General features: G+C 52.8%; 1 protein-coding gene across 1 annotated transcript in view; it reads left to right on the top strand.

Moving 5' to 3' along the window:
- AHCTF1 (AT-hook containing transcription factor 1) overlaps positions 1-14,044 on the top strand; it is a 253,101-nt gene that overhangs the window by 50,413 nt on the left and 188,644 nt on the right. Inside the window, 1 exon segment of the mRNA XM_075339614.1 lies at positions 7,615-7,676. Coding sequence (XP_075195729.1) covers positions 7,615-7,676 — 62 coding nt within the window.

Below are 14,044 nucleotides of genomic sequence, written 5' to 3'. Positions count from 1 at the left end.
GGGTTTTCTCCCTAAGGTGGTGTCTCCTTTCCACCTTAACCAGGACATTTCATGGTCTTCCCTTTGTTCGGGCCCTGTGCATCGCTTTGAGAAAGCGTTGCATGCTTTAGATTTGGTGCGGACGCTCCGGATCTATGTGTCACGCACCGCCGTTCTTAGGCGGTGCACCTCTCTTTTTGTGCTGACCACAGATCAGCGCAAGGGTCTCTCGGCTTCTAAACCGACCCTAGCTCGTTGGATTAGGTCGGCCATATCAGATGCCTACCAACGTTCTCAGGTGCCTCCCCCGCTGGGGTTCAAGGCGCTCTCGACCAGAGCTGTCGGTGCCTCTTGGGCTTTCAGGCACCAGGCTACGGCTCAGCAGGTCTGTCAGGCTGCCACTTGGTCTAGTCTGCACACCTTTTCGAAGCACTACCAAGTGCATGCTCATGCTTCGGCAGATGCGAGCTTGGGCAGACGCATCCTTCGGGCGGCTGTCGCCCATTTGTGAAGTTAGGTTTTGCCTACTTCTCAGTTTCTGTTTATTTCCCACCCATGGACTGCTTTGAGACGTCCCATGGTCTGGGTCTCCCATAAGGAACGATAAAGAAAAAGAGAATTTTGTTACTTACCGTAAATTCTTTTTCTTTATCGTTCCTTATGGGAGACCCAAACCATGGGTGTATAGCTTCTGCCTCCGGAGGACACACAAAGTACTACACTCAAACGTGTAGCTCCTCCCTCCGGGCTATATACACCCCCTGGATGACAATCTAACCAGTTCAATGCTTTGTGTTTCAGGAGGTCACACACACATGCATTCTCTGATATTTTTTTTTTTTTCATTTTTATTTTGATTTTAAAGATTTGGAAGAAAAGCGGGTCCAGTCTGGACTCCCGGCATGTCCCTTCACACCCCACTCTGTCGGCGGTGCTGTTAAGGTTGACTTTACAAGGCTGGAGCCTTACATGCCGCGCTCCTTCACATCCTCTGAGAGGCTCTGGTTTGAAGTGGGAGCCGTCACGGTCCTCTCTGCTTGCAGGAGACCGGTCTCCATCCGCAGCCCTGTCTGGTTCCTGCTGGAAGGAGCGTTCAACCCCCCTCAGGGACTGGCCCTGCGTCTCAAAAGCTAAGTATTGAGACGTTTTTCAGGGGTCCCGGGTACTTTTATTAGGGGGACAGTATGTGTTTTATCGTTACTATAAATTCCGGCCGGTTCTGGGGGTTTCCCCTGAGAACCGCGCCGAAGGTGCCTGCTCGTCGGCCGCATTTTAAAATCTAGGCCCCGGCTTCAGTTTGGGCCTAGTTTCGGTTTCGGCTTCTCTGCATGTCATGCATACAGGATGCATAGCGTGGCGCCACCCACCGCACTGCCAGCAGAGGGGAGGGCACTCCTCTCTGGGGAGATGTTCCCTCCCCTGTATCTCTCCCTGGCCCTCCGTTTTCCCGCTCTTGGGCTAATACCCGCCCCCCCCTCCTCCTTCCAGCGCCATTTTCTCAGCGTTCTTACACTGGACGGCGCTGGATGCTGCAGCTGCTGCTGTTTAGGAAGGCTGACGCTTCACTGGGGCTTGGAGCTGTGGAATCCGGAGGGCACACAGAGAGCGGTCTGGTAAGCCACAACCTCTGGTTGTGGGGTTTTTATTATACACTCTCAGGGCATTCTACAGGAGTGTATTCTTGCTGCAGAGCTTCCACCTCAGCAGCATGTCTGTCACCCGAAGCAAGGCTGCAAACATGTACGCTATATGCACTGCATGTAAGCTCATTCTGCCAGAGCCAAGCACATACCCACATTGTGATGCCTGTGCTAATATGGTTGTGTCTCAGCCTGGAGCCTCCTCAGGGGTCCCTCCGGCTGCTCCGGCCCCGGTGGCTGAACCCCCGGCTTGGGTAGCATCCTTTTCACAAGCTATTTCCCAGTCTTTTGCCGACTCCATGGGGCAGCTGTCCCGGACACTGCTGACCATGCATCAGCCCCCTTCTCAGGGTGCCTCTGCTGCTCCGAGCTCTGCAGAGCTCTCAGAGCATGTCCTAGGACCCCGTCCCCCTAAACGGAGACGCAGGGACCCTTCTCCTTCCTCTTCCCACGGCTCTGATTCACGTGCCGAGGTGCAGGGCGAGGAGGATTCGTTTACTGTGGGCTCAGACGCTACCTCTATGTACCCCATTGACTTGTCTGAGGGTGATGCGGATGTTAGTGACTTGATTGCGTCCATTAACTCCGTACTGAACCTCAACCCACCAGAGTCAGAGGAACAAGCCTCTCTGGTAGAGATACACCAGTTTACCTCACCTAAGAAAGCTAGGAGTATGTTTTTTTTAACCACTCCAGCTTTCAGACCACTGTTACCAAGCCCAGGGCCTGTCCTGACAAACGTTTTCCGAAGCGTAGTTCGGATGACCGTTTTCCTTTTCCACCAGAGGTGGTTAAGGAATGGGCCCAGTCCCCAAAGGTAGACCCTCCGGTGTCCAGAATCTCAGCCCGCACAGTCGTAGCTGTGGCTGATGGCACTTCTCTTATGGATCCCACTGACCGCCAGGTTGACCTTCTGGCCAAGTCTGTATATGAGGCGGCAGGAGCCTCGTTCTCCCCGTCTTTTGCGGCAGTGTGGGCTCTTAAGGCAGTCTCTGCCTCTCTGGCGGAGATACATTCCCTCACCAGGGACTCTATTCCTGAGATGGATGCCTTAACTTCTCAAGCTTCGGCTTTTGCATCCTACGCCATGTCTGCCATCCTGGAGGCTTCTCACCGCACGGCGGTGGCCTCCGCTAACTCCCTCGCGATCCGCAGGATCTTGTGGCTTCGAGAGTGGAAAGCAGACGCTTCCTCTAAGAAGTACCTTGCGAGTCTCCCTTTTGCTGGGTCCCGGCTGTTTGGGGAACAGCTGGATGACATAATTAAGGAAGCTACTGGCGGGAAGAGTACTTCCTTGCCACAAACTAAAGCCAGGAAACCTGTCCAGGGCAGGAACCAATCGAGGTTTCGTTCCTTTCGTTCCTCTAACTGGTCATCCTCTAAGCCCTCGACCTCGTCCACTACCGCAGCCAAGGATCGTAAATCCAACTGGCGCGCAAAGCCGCGTCCTCAAAAGACCGGAGGAGCCGCTGCCACTAAGGCAGCCTCCTCTTGACTATCTGGCTGCGCCAGCAACGTCCTTGGTCGGTGGCAGGCTCTCCCGCTTTGGCGACGTGTAGTTTCAACACGTCTCCGATCAGTGGGTGCGGGATATCATCTCCCACGGCTACAGGATAGAATTTTCTTCCAGCCCGCCAAACAGATTTTTTCTGTCCACCCCCCCCTGCTCCAAAGCCGCCGCCTTCTCTCAGGCCGTGGCATCCCTGCAGGCCAACGGTGTAATTGTTCCGGTTCCCGCCCGGGAACGGTTCAGCGGTTTCTACTCAAACCTCTTTCTAGTCCCCAAGAAGGACGGTTCCTTCCGGCCCATCCTGGATCTCAAGCTTCTCAACAGGCATGTTCAGGTGCGGCACTTTCGCATGGAATCTCTGAGATCGGTCATTGCCTCAATGACCCAAGGAGATTTTCTGGCATCCATCGACATCAGAGATGCCTATCTGCATGTGCCTATTGCGGTTTCACACCAGCGTTGGCTACGCTTTGCAATCGGAGAGGAACATTTCCAATTCGTGGCTCTCCCCTTCGGCTTAGCCACGGCCCCTCGAGTATTCACCAAGGTCATGGCAGCAGTGGTTGCGGTCCTGCACCTCCAGGGGTTGGCAGTGATTCCTTACCTGGACGACCTTCTAGTCAAGGCCTCATCCAGTGCAGACTGCCAGCGGAGTGTCTCTCTCACTCTCGCCACGCTAGTTCAGTTCGGGTGGCTTGTCAACCTGCCCAAGTCCACTCTGACCCCGACCCAGGTGCTTATGTACCTAGGGATGCAATTCGAGACTCTGCCGGCACTTGTCAAGTTGCCCTTAGTCAAACAGCAGTCCCTTCGTCTGGCGGTGCGCTCTCTGCTGAGGCACCGCCGTCATTCCATCAGACACCTCATGCAGGTGCTGGGTCAGATGGTGGCGTCAATGGAAGCGGTTCCCTTTGCCCAGTTCCATCTGCGTCCCCTGCAGCTGGACATTCTCCGCTGTTGGGACAAGCGGATCTCTTCCTTGCACAGGCTGGTGGCTCTGTCGTCACAGACCAGGAGCTCCCTTCAGTGGTGGCTTCGGCCCCTCTCTCTGTCACAGGGACGCTCCTTCTTGACTCCGTCCTGGGTGATCCTCATCACGGATGCCAGCCTCTCCGGTTGGGGAGCAGTATTTCTCCATCACCGAGCACAGGGCACTTGGACTCCGTCCGAATCAGCCCTCTCGATCAATGTGCTGGAGATCAGAGCTGTGTTTCTAGCTCTCCTAGCCTTTCACCACCTGTTGGCGGGCAGGCACATTCGAGTTCAGTCGGACAACGCGACAGCGGTTGCCTACATCGATCACCAGGGCGGGACTCACAGCCGTCTGGCGATGTTGGAGGTTCAACGAATCCTCCAGTGGACGGAGGACTCCAAGTCCACCATATCTGCAGTCCACATCCCAGGCGTGGAAAACTGGGAGGCCGATTATCTCAGCCGTCAAACCGTGGACAGCGGCGAGTGGGCCCTGCATCCGTCAGTGTTCAGATCAATCTGCCGCAAGTGGGGCACTCCGGAAGTGGATCTAATGGCATCCCGGCACAACAACAAGGTTCCGGTTTACGTGGCTCGCTCCCACGATCCTCAAGCCTTCGCAGCAGACGCACTGGTTCAAGATTGGTCTCAGTTCCGTCTGGCCTATGTGTTTCCCCCTCTAGCGCTCTTGCCCAGGGTTCTGCGCAAGATCAGAATGGAGGGCCGTCGAGTCATACTCATTACTCCGGACTGGCCCAGGCGAGCTTGGTACCCAGACCTGCTCCGTCTGTCCGTAGAGGTGCCGTGGCATCTCCCGGACCGCCCAGACCTTCTCTCTCAAGGTCCGTTCTTCCGCCAGAATTCTGCGGCTCTCAGATTGACGGCGTGGCTCTTGAGTCCTGGATCCTGACGGCTTCAGGCATTCCCTCTGAGGTCATCTCCACCATGACTCAGGCTCGGAAGTCTTCCTCGGCCAAGATTTACCACAGGACTTGGAGGATTTTCCTGTCCTGGTGTCGCTCTTCCGACCATGCTCCTTGGCCGTTCTCCTTGCCGACCATCCTGTCTTTTCTACAGTCCGGTCTACAGCTAGGACTGTCCCTCAATTCCCTCAAGGGACAGGTGTCGGCTCGGTCGGTATTGTTCCAGCGGCGTATCGCCCGTCTGGCTCAGGTGCGCACCTTCATGCAGGGCGCATCTCACATCATTCCTCCTTACCGGCGGCCCTTGGATCCCTGGGACCTTAATCTGGTCCTCACGGCCTTACAGAAACCCCCATTTGAGCCTCTCAGGGAAGTTCCTTTTGTTTAGACTTTCACAGAAAGTTGTTTTTTTAGTAGCCATAACTTCTCTCAGGAGAGTTTCTGATTTGGCTGCGCTCTCTTCGGAATCCCCCTTTTTGGTGTTTCACCAAGACAAGGTGGTTCTTCGTCCGACTCCGGACTTTCTCCCTAAGGTGGTGTCTCCTTTCCACCTTAACCAGGACATTTCATTGCCTTCTCTTTGTCCGGCCCCTGTGCATCGCTTTGAGAAGGCGTTGCACTCCTTAGATTTGGTGCGGGCGCTCCGAATCTATGTGTCACGCACCGCCGTTTTTAGGCGGTGCACCTCACTTTTTGTGCTAACCACTGGTCAGCGCAAGGGTCTCGCTGCTTCTAAACCGACCCTAGCTCGTTGGATCAGGTCGGCTATCACCGATGCCTACCAGTGTTCTCAGGTGCCTCCTCCGCCAGGGATTAAGGCGCACTCGACCAGAGCTGTCGGTGCCTCCTGGGCTTTCAGGCACCAGGCTATGGCTCAGCAGGTTTGTCAGGCTGCCACTTGGTCCAGTCTGCACACTTTTTCAAAGCACTACCAAGTGCATGCTCATGCTTCGGCAGATGCGAGCTTGGGCAGACGCATTCTTCAGGCGGCTGTCGCCCATTTGTGAAGTTAGGTTTTGCCTACTTCTCAGTTTGGTTTATTTCCCACCCATGGACTGCTTTGGAACGTCCCATGGTTTGGGTCTCCCATAAGGAACGATAAAGAAAAAGAGAATTTTGTTTACTTACCGTAAATTCTTTTTCTTATAGTTCCGACATGGGAGACCCAGCACCCTCCCTGTTGCCTGTTGGCAGTTTTTTGTTCCGTGTGTTTCACCGGCTGTTGTTAGTAGACGGAGTTCTGGTCTTTCCGAGTTTTACTCTATCTCTACTTATGGGTGGATGTCCTCCTTCAGCTTTTGCACTAAACTGGTTGGATTTGTCATCCGGGGGGTGTATATGCTCGGAGGGAGGAGCTACACTTTTAGTGTAGTACTTTGTGTGTCCTCCGGAGGCAGAAGCTATACACCCATGGTCTGGGTCTCCCATGTCGGAACTATAAGAAAAAGAATTTATGGTAAGTAACAAAATTCTCTTTTTTGCCCCTTTTTAAAATAACATTTTTACTCCCCTCCGGCACTGTTTTAACGTTGTTGGCACTTGCTTTCCTGGGGCTCACGTGATATTGCGTCACGCGAGCTCTGCACCCGATCAGTTTCACTCTTCACGCCTTTGGACGGATCAAGAGCGGTTAGTCACACTTCTGACTACTTCTTGATGATCGATTCTTCTGAAGGCAGGTACAGCTATGTATATGTACAGACAGAGACTTGGCAATTGTGGGCAAAGAAGATGCCTGGGACCAGACTGCCATGTGCCTCGGTCCCTTGCAGCAATTAAAAGCATGTTTCCCTGAAACACCACAGTTTTTCTGAGTCCCAACATACCTGGACAAGTTCATTCAGCCAGTGCCTCATGCATGCTGTACACAGATTGAGCAGCATATATAATATCACATTCTCTTTTAAAAACAATATATTTGCATATAATACAGTTTGGTGTTATAAAGTTGGTATGAACTATTAATATATAACAGTAACACCTAGTGATGAGGAAGCACTACCGTGTGTGGATACTCATAACGAGCAGTTAGGTGTGACTCGTGTAGTGGAAGTCAATAGGGATTCAATTTTTCCCTGAAAAATGCTTGATTCCCCCATTGATGTCCATTATTCTCAGGTACTTGAGTCGCACCGATCAGAGCATCCAACTGCTCGTTAAGAGTACCGAGCATGGTAGTGCCGGCTCATCACTAGTTAACTAGGTTCCATTATTTGTTACTCCGCATTACTCGGGAATGGCATAAATGAGAACACAAATATTGTTTCGTTTTTCTTTTGAATTTCTATTAAAATTATAAATTACTAGCTTACATGTTCCCACAAATGTACAAAATTGACAAACCTTGAGCCCTGAAAAATGAGGCCTGATACAAGGATTGTTCTCTTACACTCAAAATAGCTCTGACCATCGAGATGCCGGTATTCAAACACATTCTGTATGCTTACAGTACGGCTCCATGGGGAAGGTTCTGCCTTCACACGACTGCTATAGACCATTTAGAGGGGCTTGTCCCATCTTTTTTTCAAAACTGTTTTCTTGTTAATGTTTCTCTAACAAACTTTTTCTTTTTTGCTTTCTGACATTGAAGATGCTACCTGCTTGTTGAATTCGGGAGTTATCCACATCACATGCACCGGCTTTCAGAAAGAGGTAAGAAGTTTCAAAAGATCTTTTGAAAACTGAAATTGATAAATTTGTTTTTTTGAGGAAAATGAACTTTTTTTTTTTTTTTTTTTTTGGTCAATCTTGCCATATGAGGGCTTATTTTTTTGCGGGACGAGTTGTACTTTTTAAATGAAACCAGAAGTTTTACCATATAGTGTAGGTTGGTGCGAGTTTGGGGACAGCAAACATGTATAGGTTTACTTCTATCTAAGGGGTTAAAAAAAATTCACAAGCTTGTCCAATAAAAGTGGCGTACGTTTTGCGCCATTTTCCACAAGCCGTAGCGTTCTCATTTTTCGTGATCTATGGCTCAGTGACGGCTTATTTTTTTGTCTCGAGCTGACGTTTCTAATGGTACCATTTGTGAGCAGATGCTACGTTTTGATCGCCTGTTGCATTTTGGGCAAAACTTGCGGCGACCAAAAAAAACGTAATTTTGGCGTTTGGAATTTTTTTGCCTCTACGCCGTTTACCAATCAGATTAATTTTACATTTTGATAGATTGGGCATTTCTGAACGCAGAGATACCAAATATGTGGGGGGTTTTTTGGTTTTTACTTTTACTAGTCCCCCTAGAGGGCTATATGGATCAACAATCCGATCGCTTTTCCATATCTGTAGATCTCTGCTACAGAGCTGAGAACTGCAGATACGCTGCTTTACTCTCAATGCTGGAAGTATGCCGACACTGAGAGAAAGTGACTCCTATTAGCTACAGGTGTCATCACATGACCCTGTGCTACCATGGCAATAACCGAAAGTCACATGATCACGCACGTGACTTCCAGTGGGGGCGGCGGTAACTAAAAGTAATGGCCGCGCACATATACATCTTGCTGCCAGGCTTTGGCAGCAAGATGTAAGGGGTTAAAAGTTTCCGGTATAAGCGATTCCATTCGTAACTTGCAGGCACACATAGCTGTTAAAAACAGCTGATATGCGCGCGGATCGCTGCGACCTGGGGATTAACCTCACACGATCCATGACGGATAGATCAGTCATTGGTCGTGAAGGAGTTAACCCCTCCATGACCTTGTCATTTCTTTGTCGCTCCATTGGGAGACCCAGACAATTGGGGTGTATAGCTTCTGCCTCCGGAGGCCACACAAAGTATTACACTTTAAAAAGTGTAACCCCTCCCCTCTGCCTATACACCCTCCCGTGCATCACGGGCCCATCAGTTTTATGCTTTGTGTTGAAGGAGGCACACATTCACGCAAGCTCCACATTTTAGTCAGCAGCAGCTGCTGATTGTATCGGATGGAAGAAAAGAGGGCCCCCACGGGGCCCCCGGCATGCTCCCTTCTCACCCCACTAAGTCGGCGGTGCTGTCAAGGTTGAGGTACCCATTGCGGGTACAAAGGCTGGAGCCACATGCCGTTTTCCTTCCCCATCCCTTAGAGGCTCTGGGAGAAGTGGGATCCTAACCGGTCACCTTTCACTGGGACCGGGCTCCCTCCGCAGCCCCTGGGGGAATCTGACGGACAGGAGACTGGGTATCATCAGGGACAGGCCCTGCATCTAAAAGGTACTCTGTGTCCCCTTGGGGACGGTGCATGGGGCGCCTGTGTTACAACGCTGCAGCGGCTGCTGTTTTTCTGTGACAACCGGGACTACCGCGCCGACCGCGCCTGATCGCCGGCCAGCGTTATTAAATTTAGTCCCCGGCTTCTGCGGCCTAGTACCATAACTCCCGCCCCCGGGCCTGCCAGTCAGGGGTAAGGGCGGGACGGTCGACTGGACGTCGGCAGTGAGGGCTGGAGCATACTTAGGTGTCCTCCTCCCCCCTCACTGAGCACCGTGGGGCACCAGATTCCCGCACTTTATTAGTCACGCCCACGGCTCCCTCCTCCCCTGAGAACTCTGGCAGCCATTGTTACAATCACTTCTGCCGGTGGAGGATTTCAGAACGAGCTCTGTAGCTCTGGGAGGCCCAGGCGGGGAATCTGGTGGACACACAACCGCTTTGGGCGGTCGGTAAGCCACACCGGTTACCAGGTGCTGGCCCCCCTAGGGTGCCGAAGTGTATATGTATATATATATGTATGTATGTATGTATGTATGTATGTATGTATGTCTGTATATATATATATATAATTATATATTTTCTCTGTTCGGCCGCATTATTTTGCTTTTGGCTATATACCCTCACTGATCACTCTCAGAGGAGACAACAGCATGTCGTCCGCAAAGAGCAAGGGTGCCAAGGCACAGGCTTATTTTGCAACCTGTACCTCTTGTGCGGCTATGTTACCTGCAGGTTCCACCTACCCTCACTGTGTGCAATGCTCGGCCCCTGTGGCACTCACTCAGCCGGAGCCTCGGGCACTGGTGGGACCCTCGGCTCAGGTAGAACCGCCGGCTTCCACTGTCCAGGTGGCAGGGACAGAGTTTGCAGTTTTGGCTGAGAAACTCTGAGTCGCTTTCACAATCCATGGCTCAGTCTATGGACAAATGGTCTGCTAAGATACTAGAAGCCTTGCAGTCCAGATCGGTAACACAGGCCCAGGGCACTGTGAGTTCATCGCCCCCAGGCCCCTCTCGGTCGGTGCAGCGAAGTGCTCCTGGGGTGACACCTAGGTCCCACGGTGAGGACTCCGACACGGACCGCAGTCCCAGACCGGCTAAGCGGGCTCGCTGGGAACCTTCCCCGACTTCATCACGCTGTTCGGGGTCTCAGCATGAGGACTCTCTGGAGGATGAAGCGGAGGTCGCAGCTCAGGGCTCTGATCCTGACGTTGCTCTCAATCTTGATACACCTGAAGGGGACGCCATAGTAAATGACCTTATAGCGTCCATCAACCAGGTGCTAGATCTTTCTCCCCCAACTCCACCTATAGAGGAGTCTGCTTCGCAGCAGGAGAAGCACCAGTTTAGGTTTCCCAAACGTACACGGAGTGCGTTTTTCGATCATTCTAACTTCAGAGATGCTGTCCAGAAGCACAGAGCATTTCCGGACAAGCGCTTTACTAAGCGCCTTAATGACACACGTTACCCCTTCCCCCCTGACGTAGTTAAGGGTTGGGCTCAGTGTCCCAAGGTGGATCCTCCAGTCTCTAGACTGGCGGCTAGATCCGTAGTATCAGTGGCAGATGGTTCATCGCTCAAGGATGCCACTGACAGGCAAATAGAGCTCCTGATGAAATCCATCTATGAAGCCATAGGCGCGTCTTTTGCTTTGGCCTTTGCAGCTGTGTGGGCACTCCAAGCTATCTCAGCTTGTCTGTCTGAGATTAATGCGGTCACACGTACCTCTGCTCCGCAAGTTGTGTCTTTGACTTCTCAGGCGTCGGCCTTTTCGTCCTACACCATGAACGCCGTCCTGGACTCTGCGAGCCGTACAGCGGTAGCGTCCGCCAATTCGGTGGCAGTCCGCAGGGCCATGTGGCTACGCGAATGGAAGGCAGACTCTGCTTCCAAGAAGTTCTTAACCGGTTTGCCATTTTCTGGCGACCGTTTGTTTGGCGAGCAATTGGACGAAATTATTAAACAATCCAAGGGAAAGGACTCGTCCTTACCCCAGTCCAAACCAAACAGACCTCAGCAACGAAAAATACAACCGAGGTTTCGGTCCTTTCGGCCCTCAGCCAGGTCCCATTCCTCCACGTCCAACAGGTCACAAAAGGGTCAGAGGAACTCTTCTGCATGGCGGTCTAAGTCACGTCCTCCAAAGACCGCCGGAGGAACCGCCTCCAAGGCGGCCTCCTCATGACTTTCGGCCTCCCCAAACTGCATCCTCGGTCGGTGGCAGGCTCTCCCGCTTTTGCGACGCCTGGTGGCCACATGTCCAAGACCGATGGGTGAGAGACATTCTGTCTCACGGTTACAGGATAGAGCTCAGTTCTCGTCCTCCGACTCGTTTCTTCAGAACATCTCCGCCCCCCGAGCGAGCCGATGCACTTTTTCAGGCGGTGAACACTCTGAAGGCAGAAGGAGTTGTGATCCCCGTTCCCCTTCAAGAACGTGGTCGCGGTTTTTACTCCCAACTTGTTCGTGGTGCCAAAAAAGGACGGATCATTCGTCCCGTTCTGGACTTCAAACTGCTCAACAGACACGTGAGAACCAGACTGTTCCGGATGGAATCTCTCCGCTCTGTCATCGCCTCGATGTCCCAAGGAGACTTCCTAGCATCAATCGACATCAGGGATGCTTATCTCCATGTGCCGATTGCACCAGAGCATCAACGCTTCCTGCGTTTCGCCATCGGGGACGAACACCTTCAGTTCGTGGCACTGCCTTTCGGCCTGGCGACAGCCCCACGGGTCTTCACCAAGGTCATGGCAGCAGTGGTGGCGGTCCTACACTCTCAGGGCCACTCGGTGATCCCTTAGACGATCTTCTAGTCAAGGCACCCTCCCGGGTGGCATGTCAACACAGCCTGACCATTGCTCTGGAGACTCCAGAGGTTCGGGTGGATCATCAATTTCCCAAAGTCAAAATTGACACCGACCCAATCACTGACTTACCTCGGGATGGAGTTTCATACTCTCTCAGCGATAGTGAAGCTTCCGCTGGACAAACAGCGTTCGCTGCAGACAGGGGTGCACTCTCTCCTTCGGGCCCAGTCACACCCCTTGAGGCGCCTCATGCACTTCCTAGGGAAGATGGTGGCAGCAATGGAGGCAGTTCCCTTTGCGCAGTTTCATCTGCGTCCACTTCAATGGGACATTCTCCGCAAATGGGACAGGAGGTCGACGTCCCTAGACAGGAACGTCTCTCTTTCACTGGCAGCCAAAACCTCTCTTCAGTGGTGGCTTCTTCCCACTTCTTTGTCGAAGGGAAAATCCTTTCTGCCCCCATCCTGGGCTGTGGTCACGACGGACGCGAGTCTGTCAGGGTGGGGAGCGGTCTTCCTCCACCACAGGGCTCAGGGAACCTGGACTCCGACAGAGTCCTCCCTTCAGATCAATGTTCTGGAGATAAGGGCAGTGTATCTAGCCCTAAAGGCGTTCCAGCGGTGGCTGGAGGGCAGGCAGATCCGAATACAGTCGGACAACGCCACGGCGGTCGCGTACATCAACCACCAGGGCGGCACACGCAGTCGTCAAGCCTTCCAAGAGGTTCGGCGGATTCTGCTGTGGGCGGAAGCCACAGCCTCCACCATCTCCGCAGTTCACATCCCGGGCGTAGAAAACTGGGAAGCAGACTTTCTCAGTCGCCAGGGCATGGACGCAGGGGAATGGTCTCCTCACCCGGACGTGTTTCAAGAGATCTGTTGCCGCTGGGGAACGCCGGACGTCGACCTCATGGCGTCTCTGCACAACAACAAAGTCCCGGCATTCATGGCACGGTCTCAAGATCAGAGCTCTGGCGGCGGACGCATTAGTTCAGGATTGGTCGCAGTTTCGACTGCCTTATGTATTTCCTCCTCTGGCACTGCTGCCCAGAGTGTTACGCAAGATCAGGTCAGACTGCCGCCGCGCCATCCTAGTCGCTCCAGACTGGCCGAGGAGGTCGTGGTACCCGGATCTGTGGCACCTCACGGTGGGTCAACCGTGGGCACTCCCAGACCGACCAGACTTGCTGTCTCAAGGGCCATTTTTCCATCTGAATTCTGCGGCCCTCAACCTGACTGTGTGGCCATTGAGTCCTGGCTCCTAGCGTCCTCAGGGTTATCTCAAGATGTCATTGCCACCATGAGACAGGCCAGGAAACCAACGTCCGCCAAGATCTATCACAGGGCTTGGATGATCTTCTTATCCTGGTGCGCTGATCAGGGTTTTACCCCCTGGCCGTTTGCCTTACCCACTTTTCTTTCTTTCCTTCAATCCGGAATGGACAAGGGTTTGTCTCTCGGCTCTCTCAAGGGACAAGTATCGGCGCTTTCCGTGTTTTTTCAAAAGCGTCTAGCCAGGCTTCCGCAGGTCCGCACGTTCCTGCAGGGAGTTTGCCACATAGTCCCACCTTACAAGCGTCCGCTGGAACCCTGGGATCTTTACAGGGTGCTAACGGCTCTTCAGAAACCACCTTTCGAGCCGATGCGGCATGTCTCTCTATCACGCCTTTCGCAGAAGGTGGCCTTCCTAGTGGCAGTCACATCACTTCGGAGAGTGTCTGAGCTAGCAGCGCTTTCATGCAAAGCCCCCTTCATGGTGTTTCACCAAGATAAGGTGGTTCTGCGTCCGGTCCCGGAATTTCTCCCTAAGGTGGTATCCCCTTTTCATCTCAATCAGGATATCTCCTTACCTTCTTTTTGCCCTCATCCAGTTCACCAATGTGAAAAGGATTTGCACTTGTTAGATCTGGTGAGAGCACTTCGGCTCTACATTTCTCGCACGGCGCCCCTGCGCCGTTCTGATGCGCTCTTTGTCCTTGTCGCTGGCCAGCGTAAGAGGTCGCAGGCTTCCAAGTCA

The sequence above is a fragment of the Anomaloglossus baeobatrachus genome, chromosome 3 (genome assembly GCF_048569485.1).
Source record: "Anomaloglossus baeobatrachus isolate aAnoBae1 chromosome 3, aAnoBae1.hap1, whole genome shotgun sequence".
Taxonomy (NCBI): Eukaryota; Metazoa; Chordata; class Amphibia; order Anura; family Aromobatidae; genus Anomaloglossus; species Anomaloglossus baeobatrachus.
Note: the sequence above shows the minus strand (reverse complement) of the source record. Positions and strands in the feature narration are given on the sequence as shown.